The sequence below is a fragment of the Urocampus carinirostris genome, chromosome 20, assembly GCF_059441175.1.
Source record: "Urocampus carinirostris isolate Australia breed hairy pipefish chromosome 20, RoL_Ucar_1.0, whole genome shotgun sequence".
In the NCBI taxonomy this organism is placed as follows: domain Eukaryota; kingdom Metazoa; phylum Chordata; class Actinopteri; order Syngnathiformes; family Syngnathidae; genus Urocampus; species Urocampus carinirostris.
The window spans coordinates 16,428,546-16,444,561 of record NC_142368.1 but is presented as its reverse complement, the minus strand read 5'-3'; the positions used below and the strand labels follow the sequence as shown (position 1 = coordinate 16,444,561).

Genomic DNA, 16,016 nt, shown 5'->3' with positions numbered 1-16,016 from the left:
AGTTTGGAATTACGGAAGCCCAAGAGAGCCAAAAAAAGCAATAAATAAAAACCGAATGTTTTTAAAAAAATCGTCTCTTACCACAACATATACTTGGTTTACGATTCGACGGCTGAGTTAAGGAGCAGGTAGTTCGGTAGTATGGAAGCCCAAGAGAGCCAAAAAGCAAGAAATAAAAGCCTGATCTTTGTAAGACCGCTGTTTCCACAATTTAGACCGGTTTCAACCCGTTCTATATATAAATGATCTAAGAAACATCCTTTTTTGTGATAAAATGAGATTTTAAAGGCAAAATCGTATGGCATAATCAAGACTTTTGCATCAATTGTATTCTAAAATCTACATGTTTAAAGTCCCAGTGTGGAACATTTTACCGTTAGATGGGACTGATGTCCGATGTGAACAAAAAACAGTGCCAGAAGCACAGTGTAGAAGCAAGATGCCAGAAAATTACAAGGGTGACCTCTAGGTAGGGATTCCATGATGTAAAAAATACAAATCAATGTTTGTTTGTTTTTACTGAATGAAAGTGTTTTGTACTACTAGGAGGCACCAAATATTACACACTGTCCCTTCAAGAAGACAAGCGTAAAAAGTTTCCTCCAAAACCGATTCGAGCAATCGGGGTAACGCCGTCATCGCTCCGTGAAATATGCCATCTCGTCCCTGAACCCGTCTCCATCGTACGGTGGAGAATTGTAATTAGGAGATGTGATCTGGCTCCTATGCATGCTAAAATCGTTCAATCGGAGCACGTTGTTTATGGGAACCGCGGGGCCCCTTAATAAACGGACGTGGCCCCGGCGGCGTATCGGCGGATGAATTGCGGCTGCAGCTGTTTCTTGGTAGGAAACTACAGGAAAGATTATTTATCGAAGAATTAAAACAGCGGTTTTTGCTACGGGGCGCCCGCAACGGTTGCCTTATTATGATATGTGCTCATGCTAATGCTATAATTAGCTTTAGCTTGTGTAAACATGTCCAAATAAATATCATATTTCTTCATAAATACACAAAGATATAATGCCAACGCTACGATAAACTTAAGCCTGTTTCATCTTGTCCAAGAAAATAAGAGTGTAATAATCTGTGAAGCCCTTTGAGACTCTTCGTGATTTAGGGCTATACAAATAAAAATGACTTGACATGATAAATAAAGAGCTAATGCTAATGCTATAATCTGTAATATATAATATTTCGTTTGAATAAATAAAGAGCTAATGCTATAATTAACTTTCGCTTGTGTAAACTTGTCCGAAGAAATATCATATATCTTCGTAAATAAAAAATAAATAATGCTAATGCTACGATAAACTCAAGCCTGTTTCAATTTGTCCCAAAAAATTAGAATACTGTCTTTATTTATGGTAATTAAAGAGTTTTTGATATAATCCGTTAATCTGCGTCTCCCAAAAAAGTATAATATATCTTTGTGATGAATAAATAGCTAATGCTAATTTCTTCATAATGCTATAGTTAGCTTAAGCGTGTGTTGACTGGTTCAAATAAATAATAATAATTATTCACAAATAAATGAAGAATGAATGGTTCTGCTATAATTAGCTTTAGCTTGTGTGAAGTTGTACAAATAAATAATATGTTTCCATGAGTAAATCGAGTGCTAATGCTAACGCTATAATTAGCTTTAGCGTCTGTGACCTTGTCCATAAAACTATTTCTTTTTATATAAATAAAGAGCTGATGATATATGATTTACTTATCTTTAGTCTGTGTCAACCTGTCCAAAGAAGTCATCATTTTTGTCCATAAATAAATAAAGAGCTAATGCTATAACGAGTTTTAGCCTGTGCCGAGCTGTCCAAAGAAATAATCATTTTTCTTTTTAAATAATTAAAGAGTGAATGCTAATGCTATAATTATCTTTAGCCAGTGCCAACGTGTCCAAAAACTAAAAATATTTCTTCATAAATTAATAAAGAGCTAATGCTAAAGGTATTATTAGCTGTAGCCTGTGTCAACAAAGAGATAGTAACATGTTTTGATATATAAATAAGAGCTAATGCTAGAATTAGCTTTAGCCTGTGTCAAACTTGTCGAAAAAATGATTCCTTCCTAAATAAAAAAACAAACATTTTTTTGCTCCTACAAATGAAAAGACGGCACTGGTTTCCACCGTTACCAGTAGCTGGAGAAGCCTCCCGATCCGACTCGGATACAGCACCTTCATCATCTGGTCGCTGTTGTTATCAGTGTAAAACGCGCCCCCCCCTGCTTTTCAGAGATAAGCAAAAAAATGGTATTTGATAACATGAATGACTATGAAATCCTGCAAATATTTGTATCTGGTACCATAAACTCACGAACATGAAACACTAATGCCAGCCAGTGGTGAAAAACTAGCGCAAATGAAATTCGACTAGGTTTTTTTGACCAGTATAGTTATTTTAAACTATTATTAAAGAACTCCTAAAGAAAATACTTCTACCCGCTCTACTTTGATTGCCGTGGGCGTGAAATTTGACGGATGAAATGTGAAAAAGTCTAGACGTTTTTATGAGCTGCCGGGGAAAAAAAAAACGTCAAGTTGAAAAACTGCCAGGCTGGAAGCTGCCGGGCTCCCGAGTAAACAAAATTAGAATATTAAAGATCATTTCGGTTCCTCGCGTTTTATTTTGTCTGCTGGTTTTATTGTGGACACATTTTATGAATCGGAATTAATTTGGACTTTTTCTTACTTGCAGGCTCTCTCCATGGGAATGATGACTGAGTACTACCACTACATTTTTACCACCTTGGTGAGTCCGCTTAAATTGTCTTCAATTATCTTCGATTCAATGGCGTCTTTATCGTTATCGTTGGTAAAATTGCTTGTTGGAGTTCCATCCGTTTGTGTGATTTACTTATTCCTCCCCCATAGCCTCATGCCACCTCGCCCTATTCTAAACTGTTTGGAAATTAATAGTTGAAATATAATAAATAATAGTTCTTCTCATTTTATATTATTGTTTGATGCATTTTTCAGATGTTTTAAAATGATTTAATTAGTATAGTAAATAAAAATTGTTTTTTTTCATGTTTGTTTTGATTCAATTATTGACATTGTGTAAAAGAATACATTTATAAATATTTTCAATTTTTAGAATGGATTTTATTGGTGTAATGAACTAATGATGAATTGAATACAACTAAATATGTTATTTTCTTGTTTTTTTAAATTAATATTTTTTTCCCGTCGTATTTATTGAAAAAAAAAACTGTTTCGGTACATACAATAATTTTTCACATTTTTTATTGTATTTTTTAAAGAGTATTGTTTTCTATTGGTTCAACCGATATCATTAGTTGATATGAATAAAAAATCAATAAAATACTTTATTTTTAAGTAGAAAAATAAAAATACATTCAATTGATAAGTGATTAAGTAAAAGTGAATCATTCTCAGGTTTTCTCATTATTATTATTTTTTCCCAAATATTTCAAACAATTACAAATAATTCAAATATTATTATTATCAAACATTTAGCAGACATTCTCTCATATTTCAAAAATGGAATAATACATTTTCATGATTCATGAAGCACTAATGCCAACTAGTGGCAAAAAATTAACACAACCCCAAAAATATTTAAATATGTTTTAATGAAAAATGTCAACATGAATGATATTAAAATAGTCTCATCTCATCAGCCATACCGCTTATCCTCATTAGGGTCGCGGGGGGGCTGGAGCCCATCCCAGCCATCTCCGGGCAGTGGGCAGGGGACACCCTGAACTGGTTGCCAGCCAATCGCAGGGCACACGGGAACAGACAACTCATTCGCTCATTCACACCTAGGGACAATTTGGACCGGCCAATTCACCTGAAATGCATGTTTTAGGAACGTGGGAGGAAACCGGAGTGCCCACGCAAGCACGGGGAGAACATACAAACTCCGCACAGGAAGTCTGGAGCTGGATTTGAACCCACGACAGGTTCCCATGACATGAACTGTGCCGCACAAGCGCTAACCACTGCGTCGCCGTGCTGCCCATATTAAAATAGTGAATTCACTCAATATTGTTTTTGTGTTTTCAAATTATAATATTATATATGTATTACTTTGCGATACTGTGTTATTATAATTTTTCTTAATCAATGATTTATTTTTTTAAGGTTTTTTTTATCTGAATGAAAAATTTAGCTCCTTTTATTTTATTATTTTTTTCACTTTTTAAATATAGTATTGTTAATTGATTAAATCAGACTACTGTACTTAATAGATACTAAGTGCAATATTTCTTTGCACAGTTTTGTTTTGTAAAGTCACAAATGAAATAAAGAAACACATTGATACCATTTATTCATAAGTAATTATATCTTTTTTATGATTTTTTTTGTCATGAATACTAATATTTCAAAAATAAAATTATTAGTAGTAGTATTATCATATAATAACACAGTAACGCAAGTAATACGTATATTATATTATTATTATTGTCGATCTTAATCCATGATTTCTTTTTTTAAATTTAATTATTGAATGAATAATTTAGCCCATTTTAATTGTTTTTCTATTTCTTAAATATAGTATTATTAAATCATAATAATTAAACTACTGTACTTAATTGATGAAAAAATGCAATATCTTTTGCATGTTTTTACTATAGATATTATAAAATCAAAAATTAAATAAAGACGTACATTGGTACAATTTATTTTTAAGTAATTATATTTTTATTATGATTTTTTGATTAATATTAATATTTCAAAAATAAAATTATTATTATTGTTGTTGTTGTTATCATACAATAACCCAGTAAAGTAATATATGTATAATGATATTATTATCATTATAATATATAAATTATATATCTATAGTGGCAGCACGGCGGAGCAGTGGATAGCGCGTGTGCGGCACAGTTCTAAGGTCTTGGGAACCTCCTGTGTGGGTTCAAATCCAGCTACCGGACTTACTGTGCGGAGTTTGTATGTTCTCCCCGTGCTTGCGTGGGTTTCCTCTGGGCACCCCGGTTTTCTCCCACATTCCAAAGACATGCATTTCAGGTGGATTGGCCGGTCCAAATTGTCCCTAGGTGTGAATGAGCGAACGAGTTATCTGTCCCTGTGTGCCCTGCGATTGGCTGGCAACCAGTCCAGGGTGTCCCCTGCCCACTGCCCGATGATTGCTGGGATGGGCTCCAGCACCCCCGCGACCCTACTGAGGATAAGCGGTGCAGCTAATGAGATGAGATGAGATATATCTATAGTGCCATCTATATCTATTTTTTAATGAATAATTTGGCTCATTTTATTTTATTTATTGATATTTATATTTCAGAAATAAGTGAACACAAATAACAATATTATTGTCATTAAGCCGAAATGCTTGAAATTTCAAAATAAGAGAATACGTTTTCATTGATTCATTAAACACTAATGCCAACTAGTGGCGTAAAATGAACACGCATCTTGAATTATTATTTAATCAATAAGATCGGCTCCATTACTAAAATTGCTCCTCCTGATTTTTATCTGTTTACCTGCTGTCTGAAAATAACTTATTCCTCCCCCTGCAAACCCCCCCCCCATTATTCCAACTATCACCTGACTTTGTTGTGATTGACAAGGTTGAACTTTCCCCGTCGCTATAAATACTAAAGCCCTACCCTCTCCCTCCTTTGAATTTTTCGCCGATTCCGCTTCAATCGATTTTTTTGTCTCGATCCCCCGGCCGACCTTTGGCGCCCCGTCTCGGTTTTTAAAAGAAATTTTATTTCGGGGTGCGTCTGACAGCGTTTCGCTTTCATCAAGACGCCACAAAGGAAGAGGAAGCATCTGGGATCAAATCGGACTTTACTTGCTTAGGAGGAGGCGGGCAAAAGTGTTGGGCCGCACCCCGGATTCTTAGGAGTAATTGGGCCGCACCCCAAGATATTTAAAGATATTTTTATCTGTTCTGCTATTAGAATGAAGAAACAACAGATACAAATACAAAATTTACAGTCTTTTTCAGAGGTAAGAGGAAGAATTGTATCGATTAGTGGTATTGGTATCGATGACTGCTTGGGAATGGATAATCAGTTTGTCATTGAAATAAGGAAAAGGCCACGACTGATAAAGAATGAAAAAAGATCAGTACAATTTTTGGATCCAAATTTTATCCACTAATAGTATCTGTATCTGGTTTCGGTATAAATGGCTACTCAAGAATCGATGAATAATTCTGTCATTAAAATGAGGATAAGTGATTACTAATTAGTAAATGAAAATGATAAGTCTTTTTTAGTAGTGAAAGGAGAAATTGAATTTACAAGTGGTATCGATATCTGGTATCGGTGTCTTTCACGACTCAAGAATCGGTTATCAATATCTGAATGAAAAAAATCTATTCTGTCATCAAAATGAAGAAAAGCTGAAAAAAAAACTCCAAACAGTCATTATTTTTTAGAGGTAGGATAAAGAATAGTATCTCCTCGTGGTATCGGTATTGACTATTCAGGAATGGATTATCAGTCTGAAATGTTTTTCATTAGAATAAGGAAAATCACGACTACTGCAAAAATGATAGTGATCAGTCTTTTTAATAGGTGATGGGAGAAATTTAAATAACAAGTGGTATCCGTATCGGGTATCAGTGTCGGACTACTCAAGAATCAGTGATCAATATATGAATGAAAAAAATCTGCTCTATCTTCAAAATAAAGAAAAGCTGAAAACAAACGATCATGATTTTTTAGAGGTAAGAGGAAGAATTGTATCTGCTAGCTGTATCGTTATTGGTATCGATGACTACTCGGGAATTAATTATCAGTTTGAAAAAAAAGTCGTTAAAATAAGGAAAGGGCGAGTACTGATGAAAAAATGAAAACGGTATTTTTTTAGAGGTGAAAGGAGAAATTTAATCAACAAGTGGTATCGTTATCTGGTATCAGTGTCTATGACTACTCAAGAATTGGTTATCAATATCAGAAAGGAAAAAAATCTATTCTATCATTAATATAAAGAAAAGCTGATCAAAATTGCAAACGATCATTAATTTTTTGAGGTGAGAGGCGGAACTATCTGCTTGTGGTATCGGTATTCATGACTACTCTAAAACCGATTATCAGTGTCAGTATCCACCTGAAAAATAATCCATTCAGTTATCACAATGAAGAAAGAAATTATCGATACAAATCATGACATCATCTTTTTTCCTTACTGTACGAGGGATTTTTTAATCTACTAGTGCCAACGTTATCTGGTATCGGTATCAAAGAATACTCAGGGATGGAATATCGGTATTCTATCAATCCAAAAAATATATATATTTTCCGTAATTGAATTTAGGAAAAGTGACTTCTGATAGAAATTTCAAAATAGAAGTCTTTTTTTTATTCCGATTTTTTTCTACAAGTAGTATCAGTGCCTGGTATCGGTATGGATAACGTCTCTTCCCAAAATTATCAATCCGAGAAAAAAAAAAAACAGTTTTAAAATGAAGAAAAGCCAACTCTCGATAAAAATGGAAATTATGAGTCTCTGAGGTGAGATGAGGAATTGTTTCTACTTTCTGTATTGGTATCAGTATCTGGTATCGATGATTGCTCAAGAATGGATCAATCTTTTTTAAATCCGAATTTTATCTACTGGATATGTGTTGTTGGAATAATGAATACTAATCATTATGTGCTTGAAAATAATAAAACGTATTTTATTCTATCTTAAAACAAAGAAAAAGCAGTTACAGAAAAATATATAGTCTTCCTGGGATCTGGTATTGGTATCAAAGACAACTCATGAATGGAGTATTGGTATCGGTATCACACCAAAAAAAATCTTTTCCGTCGTTAATTTTAGGAGAAGTGACCACTGATAGAAATGTAAGAGAATAAGTCCTTTTAAATGTGATTTTTTTTCTACTGGTAGCATCAGTACCTGGTATCGGTATGGATGACGTCTCCCCAAAAATTATCAATCTGAGAGAGAAAAAAAATCAGTTTTAAAATGAATAAAAGGCAACTCCTGATAAAAATGGAAATTATGAGTCTCTGAGATGAAATGAGGAATTGTAGCTACTTTCGGTATCAGTATCGTGTATCAATTGTAGAAGTTAGTATCCGTCTGAATGAAGAAATTATGATAATAAATAGGAAAAGAACATAAACCCCCCCCCTTTTTTTTTTAAATCCCAAAATTATCGCCTAGATGTCGGTATCAATGAACACTAATGAATACCGTCGGTATTGGTATCCGCCCGAAAAGAAAAAAAAACGTTCTTTAAAATGAAGAAAAGGCAATTAAAAAACAAAACATGAAAATATCAAGTCTTTTCGGTAGCTGATATTGGTATCATTTAAAACTCAAGAATAGAATATCTGTATCAACACTGGAATCATGGGTTTTCGGACGAATATCGAAAACTAGTATTGGTATTCTTCCTCCTGTACATAAAGATGACTTAAAAATATCCTTTCTAAAGCGATGTCGGGTTTTTCCACCGATCCATCATGCTAAAATCGGCGCTTTTAATTAACCTCGAAGTTAATTGTTTTATGGTGTGGGTTTTATTGTGGCGGTGCTAATTTATTGCAAATTATTTTGCAAAATCGCAAGCTGGGACTCGTAGATCCTCTTTGGAATGCCGCCTCGAACGCTGCCTCTTTAACGCGGAAAAAATCGTTCCATTCGTCCTGGGACGGATGACCGATTCCAAATACTTTATTACATTTTTTTATTACTATTATAATAAAAGAAATAACGATGTATAATACTAGATAAATGAAATATAAGGAGAGAGAGATAGGGCGCGAGAGAGAGAGAGAGAGAAAGAGAGAGAGAGTGAGCAAACAAGCTAGAACAAGAGAAAAAGAGAGAATGAGCAAACGAGAGGAAGTGAGAACGAGAGAGAGAATGAGAGCGAGAAAGAGCGAGAGAGAACGAGCGAACACGAGAGAGAACGAGCAAACACGAGAGAGAACGAGCAAACACGAGAGAGAACGAGCGAACACGAGAGAGAACGAGCGAACACGAGAGAGAACGAGCGAACACGAGAGAGAACGAGAGAGAACGAGCGAACACGAGAGAGAACGAGCGAACACGAGAGAGAACGAGCGAACACAAGAGAGAGGGAACGAGCAAACGAGAGAGAGAGCAAACGAGAGAGAGAGAGAGCAAACGAGGGAGAGAACAAGCGAACGAGAGAGAGAGAACAAGCGAACGAGAGAGAGAGAACAAGCGAACGAGAGAGAACGAGCAAACGAGAGAGAACGAGAGAACGAGAACGAGCGAACGGGAGAGGGAGAGAGAGAGAGAAAGAGAAAACGAGCGAGAGAGAGAACGAGCGAGAGAGAGGGAGAACAATAGGGAGAGAGAAAGAGAGAGAGAGCGAGAATGAGCGAGAGAGAGAAAACGAGAGGGAACAATCGAGCGAGACAGAACGAGAAAAAAAACTAGAGCGAGATAGATTTGTGTGTGTGTTATATATACACGTGTATGTATAAATATATGTGTGTGTGTGTGCATTTAATATTTTTTATTCTTCCTAAAAAATGAAAAATCTATACAGCATGTTAAAAATAATAATTAAAAAATCATCAATTAAAATAAAAAATCAATATAAAAAACTATTTAACTGAAAACAAACATGTATAAAAAACGAAACAAATACTGTATAACCAAAACTCACTTAAAAATTAAATGAATGAAAAATAGAATATTAACAAAATGTAAGAATACATTTTAAGAAGTCAATAAAAGATAATCAGGAAATAAAAATAATGAAAGTCAAACACATATTTAAAATAAATATATAAAATAAAATCTAATTAAATTGATTACTTAATAAATCAATAATGAACAACATTCAAAAAGACACATGGAAAAATATTAATGATGAATAAAAACAAAGTCCTTAAATGGTTTAAAATTAAATATTTTCTCTATTTAGTATGTGTTAACAATGCCCAACTGAGTTCGCAGAGCCTTTGCATACATATATATATATATTATTTTTATTTTTTTTGCTTTTATCTTACTTATTTCATTGGTGTTGCGACCACAGATCGGATTAAGCTGCAGGAAAGGAGACAGGGTGGTCACAGTTTTCTTTTATCCTAAGACGAAAAAGGTGAAACTAAGAAAAGTACCGTGTCAACTGCATTCCAAAGGCCAGTCCAAACGCCCAAAAAGATAAAAAAAAGAAGAGTTTTACTCATGCGTGTCTAAGAATGTCACATACCTGCACGCGCAACAAAAGAAGCTGCAATCATTTCAGCCAGAAAATGGCATCAGCAGGTAGAATATTTTAAAGTTCTGGACAACACCTTTAATCAAACTAAAAAAAATACATGTATGTTTATATTTATTCGACGTGGACTAGGACTATGTGTTTGGCGGTCGGCTGAATCGGGTTGGAATCCTGGCTAAGGGAATCAGGAAAATGGGAATCCGTATTTGTCCGTGTGATAAATGGCAGCACCTGTAACCTTGGTGGGGAATAGAAAAAAGACCCTGCCTCAGCGAGATAGAACATCATAAATGGAAAAACCTTCAACTGCACTTCTCAGGTTTTTACTTTCAGGTCTGTGCCAAGTTTTTCTGTTTTTATGTCTCTTGCAGGACCTTTTCGCTCTGGACATGGAGCCGTACCGTTTCAGCGGCGTCAACATGACTGGTTTCCGCATTCTCAACACGGAAAATTCGCAGGTCTCGTCCATTGTGGAAAAGTGGTCCATGGAGAGGCTGCAGGCCCCGCCCAAACCAGATTCGGGACTCTTGGACGGGTTTATGACGGTAGGCTTGCACATCGGTTCCAGTTTTTGGCCTGCTAGTCGTAGGTACACACCGGATCCCCCCAAATTTGACAAGGACATCCATTTTTGTCATTGATAACTTAGTGTTAGGTCTATTACTTTACATCTTTGGATAAAATACAAAATAAGAAAGAAGCGAGGCCAATTCTCATGAGGAAATGCTTCACAGTCAAAGCCAGATTCCAATCTGACCAGAACCGCAAAAGATCCCGCATTTTATTGCAAACAGTTGAGTCACAGGGTCGATGTCGGAGGAGAGTTGAATATAGCCAGAGGACACCATAAAACATCAATCAGACTTTAACAAGAAAAAACAAGAAACATCAAACAGAACAAAGAAAAATAACCATGACAATGCAGCAGCTTATCTTCTCAGGCGAATGGTTGAGTGGTTCACAAGGTAATGAAACTCTTTGAAGCAAGGAAAATATTTTACTCAACTGTTGGAAAACTATATGATTAAGACAATTCTAAAGCCAATTCTAATATTGTAGTAAATGTATAATAAATGAATTTACAATTATCCCATCACCAAGATAAGACCAGGGTATTACGCTCCACAGGAGCCACATGTCCTGCCTTGTTTTTGAGGTTTCTCTCAGGGGTCGTGCGGACGGTTGGAACCCTTGAAAATGCTTGAATTTTAACACCGTATTTTCTAGGTGGTAGAAGTGCTTGAAAATACTTAAAATTGTTGCCATCGCCATGTTTCTTGGCAGTCTGACTTTATAGCAAGCAAATAAATGAAGACATTTTGAAAAAAAGAGGGTGAAAATTACGCCAACGCGCCTGCCCTGGTGGCTTGCCAATATAGAGTTGTCATGGAAAGCGTCACTGGCCCCTACTGGTCTGTAAGAGGACAGCTCTGTTTAGAAAACCTGCTCTTTGGCTCAGCTCACTGAGAAGAGGGGCTCTTTCGACTCCCAAGCTGCTCCTTGTTTTTTTTTTTTTTTTTTTTATGATATTGATCAATTGATTATCAATAATAATAAATCATTATGCACCAAGCTAGTAAATAGTAATTTTGTATGTTTTAAGTAAGTAAAAAAAGGAAAAGATCAGCAGTCTCTAAAATTGAAAGAATAAATACACTCTGCTTCGGAGCAATCATTATTAAAATGAGTCCAAATTTGTCTCATTTTTCTGCCTTTCAGACATACATACTTGCTTTTATTTTTTTGTCTTCCATATTGAACTCCATTATTACCCGATAAAGCCCTTTCCGTGTTTATAAACAAGTAGGACGTAGCTAAGCTGTGTGTTCATTGTTGAAGCAGAATGGCAGAATTCATGTCAGTTTATAGCAGCCCGTTGTAGATCAAAAATAGTAACCGCTCAAAATAGCACAAAGTATGGCATCGCAGCAATATAGCAACAACAAAAACCTTCTTTTGATCGCCGCTATAGTCCTTCCTTTGAAAGTACTGGAAAAATTGGCCTTGAAAGTGCTTGAAAATTGCATGAATTTGGCCATGAAAAAGGAGTATAAACCCTGTTCCCTGCTCCAAAATTTGTGATTTCAAGCTGAGTTATAGAAGAAAAACCTCCCAAATCATGCATGACATGCGGCGCTCAAGGACCAAAGTGCCCAGGTCTGACCTAGATGGTTCTGTTCACCCCTGTCTTTCTCTAACCCCCAAACATCCCCCCCTACGGAGGTAAACAAAGCCTGTGTCGAAAATAAAAATGAAACACGGCCTGAGGGCCCCTCATTGATAACCTGGACGGATCTACTTGGCGCTTTGTACTTCACAGCGTCAGCGTGTGGCGGGTGAGAAAGAATTTCGCAATCTCTTATCCCTGACCGCATATTGCTGCGAGCAGGGCCCGCCGGAGCATATTTTCGGCCACCAAAAAGTAAACCACACTCGTGCTGCCGCGGTCCATTATTCTCGATCGCATATTGCTGCGAGCAGAGGCCGGCACAGCACATTCTGTTGGGCCAAACGGCTCTATTTGTCGGCTATGTCCACCAAAAATGAAATGCACTTACGCGGTCACAATCCATTATTCCTGATCGCATATTACTGCCGGCAGGGGACCGCAGTGTATTTTTGTCGGGTCTGGCAGCACTTTTTCTGCCGTTACTGTATATATAAACTGCACTTGTGTGGCCGCTAACCATTACTCACGGTTAACTATTGCTGAGAGCAGGGACTAGCAGAGCACACTTTTGGCGGGTTTGGGCTGGTGAATTGTACCATTGTGACCTGCCTAAAAGGAACACTACTCTTCTGGCCGTGATCTGCAGTCGACTATTCCTGCGAGTGGGAACTGGCAAAGCATTTTTTGTCCTTTCCTGGTGGTGGTCCTGGGGTGGTATTTACGCCCAAAATCAACTGCTCTCGTGCGGCCGCGATCCTTTATGCCCGATCCCATATTTCTGCGAGCAAAGACCGCCAGTCACTTTTTGTCAGCAGGAACTTCTGGCTCTCTTAAAATGAAATAAATTGTTGAAGCCATGATCCAATATTCCTAGCACTTTTAATTATGCGTGACTTTGTGGCCCGTTTGAAATGATCTGCACTGTTTTGGCCCTGATCCGTTATCCCAGTTTTAGTTTTTCAGATTGTGATCAAATTTGACCTGGGACCAGTTAAGGCTTTTTGCTACTTTCCCAGCTGTTTTGCCAATGCTACACTCCTTTGTAGTTATGTAAATGGTAAATGGTCTGCATTTATATAGTGCTTGTCAAGTTAATGAAGACATCCCAAAGCGCTTTACAATGTGCTTCACACTTACCCATACACTCACACACCAATAGGGAGTCAGCCCTGCAAGGCGCCTACCTGCTTATTTGGTGCATTAGGGATTCAGTGTCTTGTCCAAGGACACTTCGACATATAACATGTGATTGCAAAAAAATCATGCAAGGGTAAAAACCTTCTATTTCTGTATGTCTCAACTTAGATTATTCAATATTAGAAGAACTTGCAGTGATTATCTTTTAAAAGAGACCAAAAGCGTCCATGTCGTCCAAATGGTTTAAGAACAGCACTCAATTTACTTTGGGTACGTCTTGGATTGTGATTTGATTACCACGCTCCTGGAAAGAGTAAAACATTTACAACTCTTTCTTTTTTAAAAATAGACAAGGTAAAATACACAGTTTTTAGGGCTGTAAACTGGTCGTCTCCAAATGGCCACTTTTGGAATTGCTTTGACATACCTTTAGAAAAATGTGTGAAATACAATGTTTGGTTTTTCAGCTTATGATCACATTTGACCTTGGACCAGGTAAGGCTTTATGCTATTTTCCCAGCTGTTTTCCAACTACGATGCCTATGCTACACTCTTTTGCAGGCATGTGATTGCCCAAAAAATCAGGCGAGGATAAAAACCTTAACCAACTTACATTAATCAATTTTCTATGAACTCTTGGTGATTGTCTTCGAAAAGCGTCCATATTCTCCAAACAGTTCAAGAACAGCACTCAATTTACTTCGGGTCGGTCTTGGATTGTGATTTTTTTACAGGAACATCGAGGGATTACATTGGACTACTTGATATGATTAACACAATCCGCTAATGAAACAATAATTTTAATTAATATTATTTATTTCCAACGCAGGCCTCGTCCGACCATCAGCGACCAAACTATTGTGCCACGCGGTTAACTGCGTTTACGAGGTCCGATCATCGGACGCCGGCACCGGCCGGGTTTTAACCGCTCGCTAATGAGCCGGTGTGCATCGTAATAAGCATTTATCGGCCCTCCCGCTTCTCTCATCTCTCCTCTGGGATAGGGGCCAAAATATGACAATCTGTCAATGCTCACAGAGCCTCGGATGGCGGGAAAAAGAGGGGGCGGGGGAGTCGGGCGAGCGTATCGGATGTAAACGGCGCCCTTGTTTTTTCGGGAAGCCGTCCAAGACGGGGGTGATGTGAAAGTGAAAGAGAGGACGCCATGCTCGCCGGGAACAAGCAAGGTCGCCCCCTCCTTCGTGTTTGTCGTCCATTCGGCGGCCTTTTAGAGCGCAATGTCGTTCCGTGGGTTCGACCTTCAACATGGAGTGTTTGGAATGAAGTATCAAAGATGCTGTAGTTACGTTACAGTAGACCCCCCCAGGATATTTTACGATATTTTCTTCGCTGAAATTTTTCATGTTATGTTGTGAGTTATTATTACGAGGTGTCGGACAGACCCAAATGCAGGGTACAAGGAAATGAAACAAAGGGGATGTGATCATACCCCTAAATTTATTCAACAACAACTAAACGTAAATGTCACTAGAGAGAAAAGAGTGTGGAACAGGGGAATGCTTAGAAACCGAAAACTTAAGAGGAGGGTCTTGGGCTGGCGAAAAACTTGAAAAGGAGATTCAGGACTACTTTTAAGAAAATGGTTGGAGTGAAAGATCTTGGGATGATTAGGGAACTGAAGTGGCAAGCAGGGTTGGGTAGGGTTACTTTAACTGGATTACTTTCAATTACTTTTGGATTACTCCAATACCAGATATGCTAATAAAAGACAAAATAAACTAAATATGAATGAAATTACTAAATTGTGTGCAGGCTTGGGGAGTAACGGAATACATGGAAAGGCAAAAATCATTTTGTTTCTGTGGCATTTTATGTTCGTTTTGCCGGAGATCAAAAAGATCAAAGCCAGGAGAGAAAGCTTACCACGTGTTGTGAGTCATAATTTTATTCATACCCAACCCTGGTGGCAAGTCTTAAGAGAAGCTTGTTTTGATTATGTCTTGAGCAGAATTCAAAACGACTCAGCAACGTAAGGTGGGAGCCCGAAGTCCAATGTAGAGGTTGGGCATTTCGTTCATGGGGAGAGGTTGACAGGGAGAAGAGAAAATGAAGTGATGCTGCAGTCGCTAAACCATAAAAATATATATTTTTTTAAATAAGTCAAAATTTTGCTACAGATAAATATACAAACAAATTTTGACTATAGAGCAGAAAAGAGAAAGATCAAATTTAACAAGGGACAGATTTATAGTTTCTTTCCATCAATACAAAAAGTGCAATGAATTAAAGAGATGATGAATTAAGGATATTCGACAATAGTACGTGACAAGAATTAAACAATTTTTGGCCGTGTACAATACTGCGTTCCGTCTCATCTTTGTAGAGCGGAATGACGCTTCATACTAAAAAAACAACGGTGACCAGATGATGAAGGTGCTGTATCTGAGTCAGATCAGGAGGCTCCTCCTGCTAGTGGTAACCAGGGAAACCAGTGCTATTTGCTTCATCTCGGCTAGGAAACCCCTACCTAAAAACGGGGGATGGGTGCTTCCAGGCTGTACTTACCCAAGACACGCCAC

At 37.2% G+C, this 16,016-nt stretch overlaps 1 protein-coding gene across 2 annotated transcripts in view; it reads left to right on the top strand.

The window, feature by feature from the left end:
• Positions 1–16,016, top strand: part of LOC148346385 (glutamate receptor ionotropic, kainate 2-like) — a 125,890-nt gene that overhangs the window by 50,481 nt on the left and 59,393 nt on the right. For both annotated transcript variants that reach the window (XM_088325633.1, XM_088325632.1), the window contains exons 5-6: positions 2,703–2,756; positions 10,541–10,714. In XM_088325633.1, the coding sequence (XP_088181759.1) occupies positions 2,703–2,756; positions 10,541–10,714 (228 nt within the window). The remainder of the gene's footprint in view (positions 1–2,702; positions 2,757–10,540; positions 10,715–16,016) is intronic.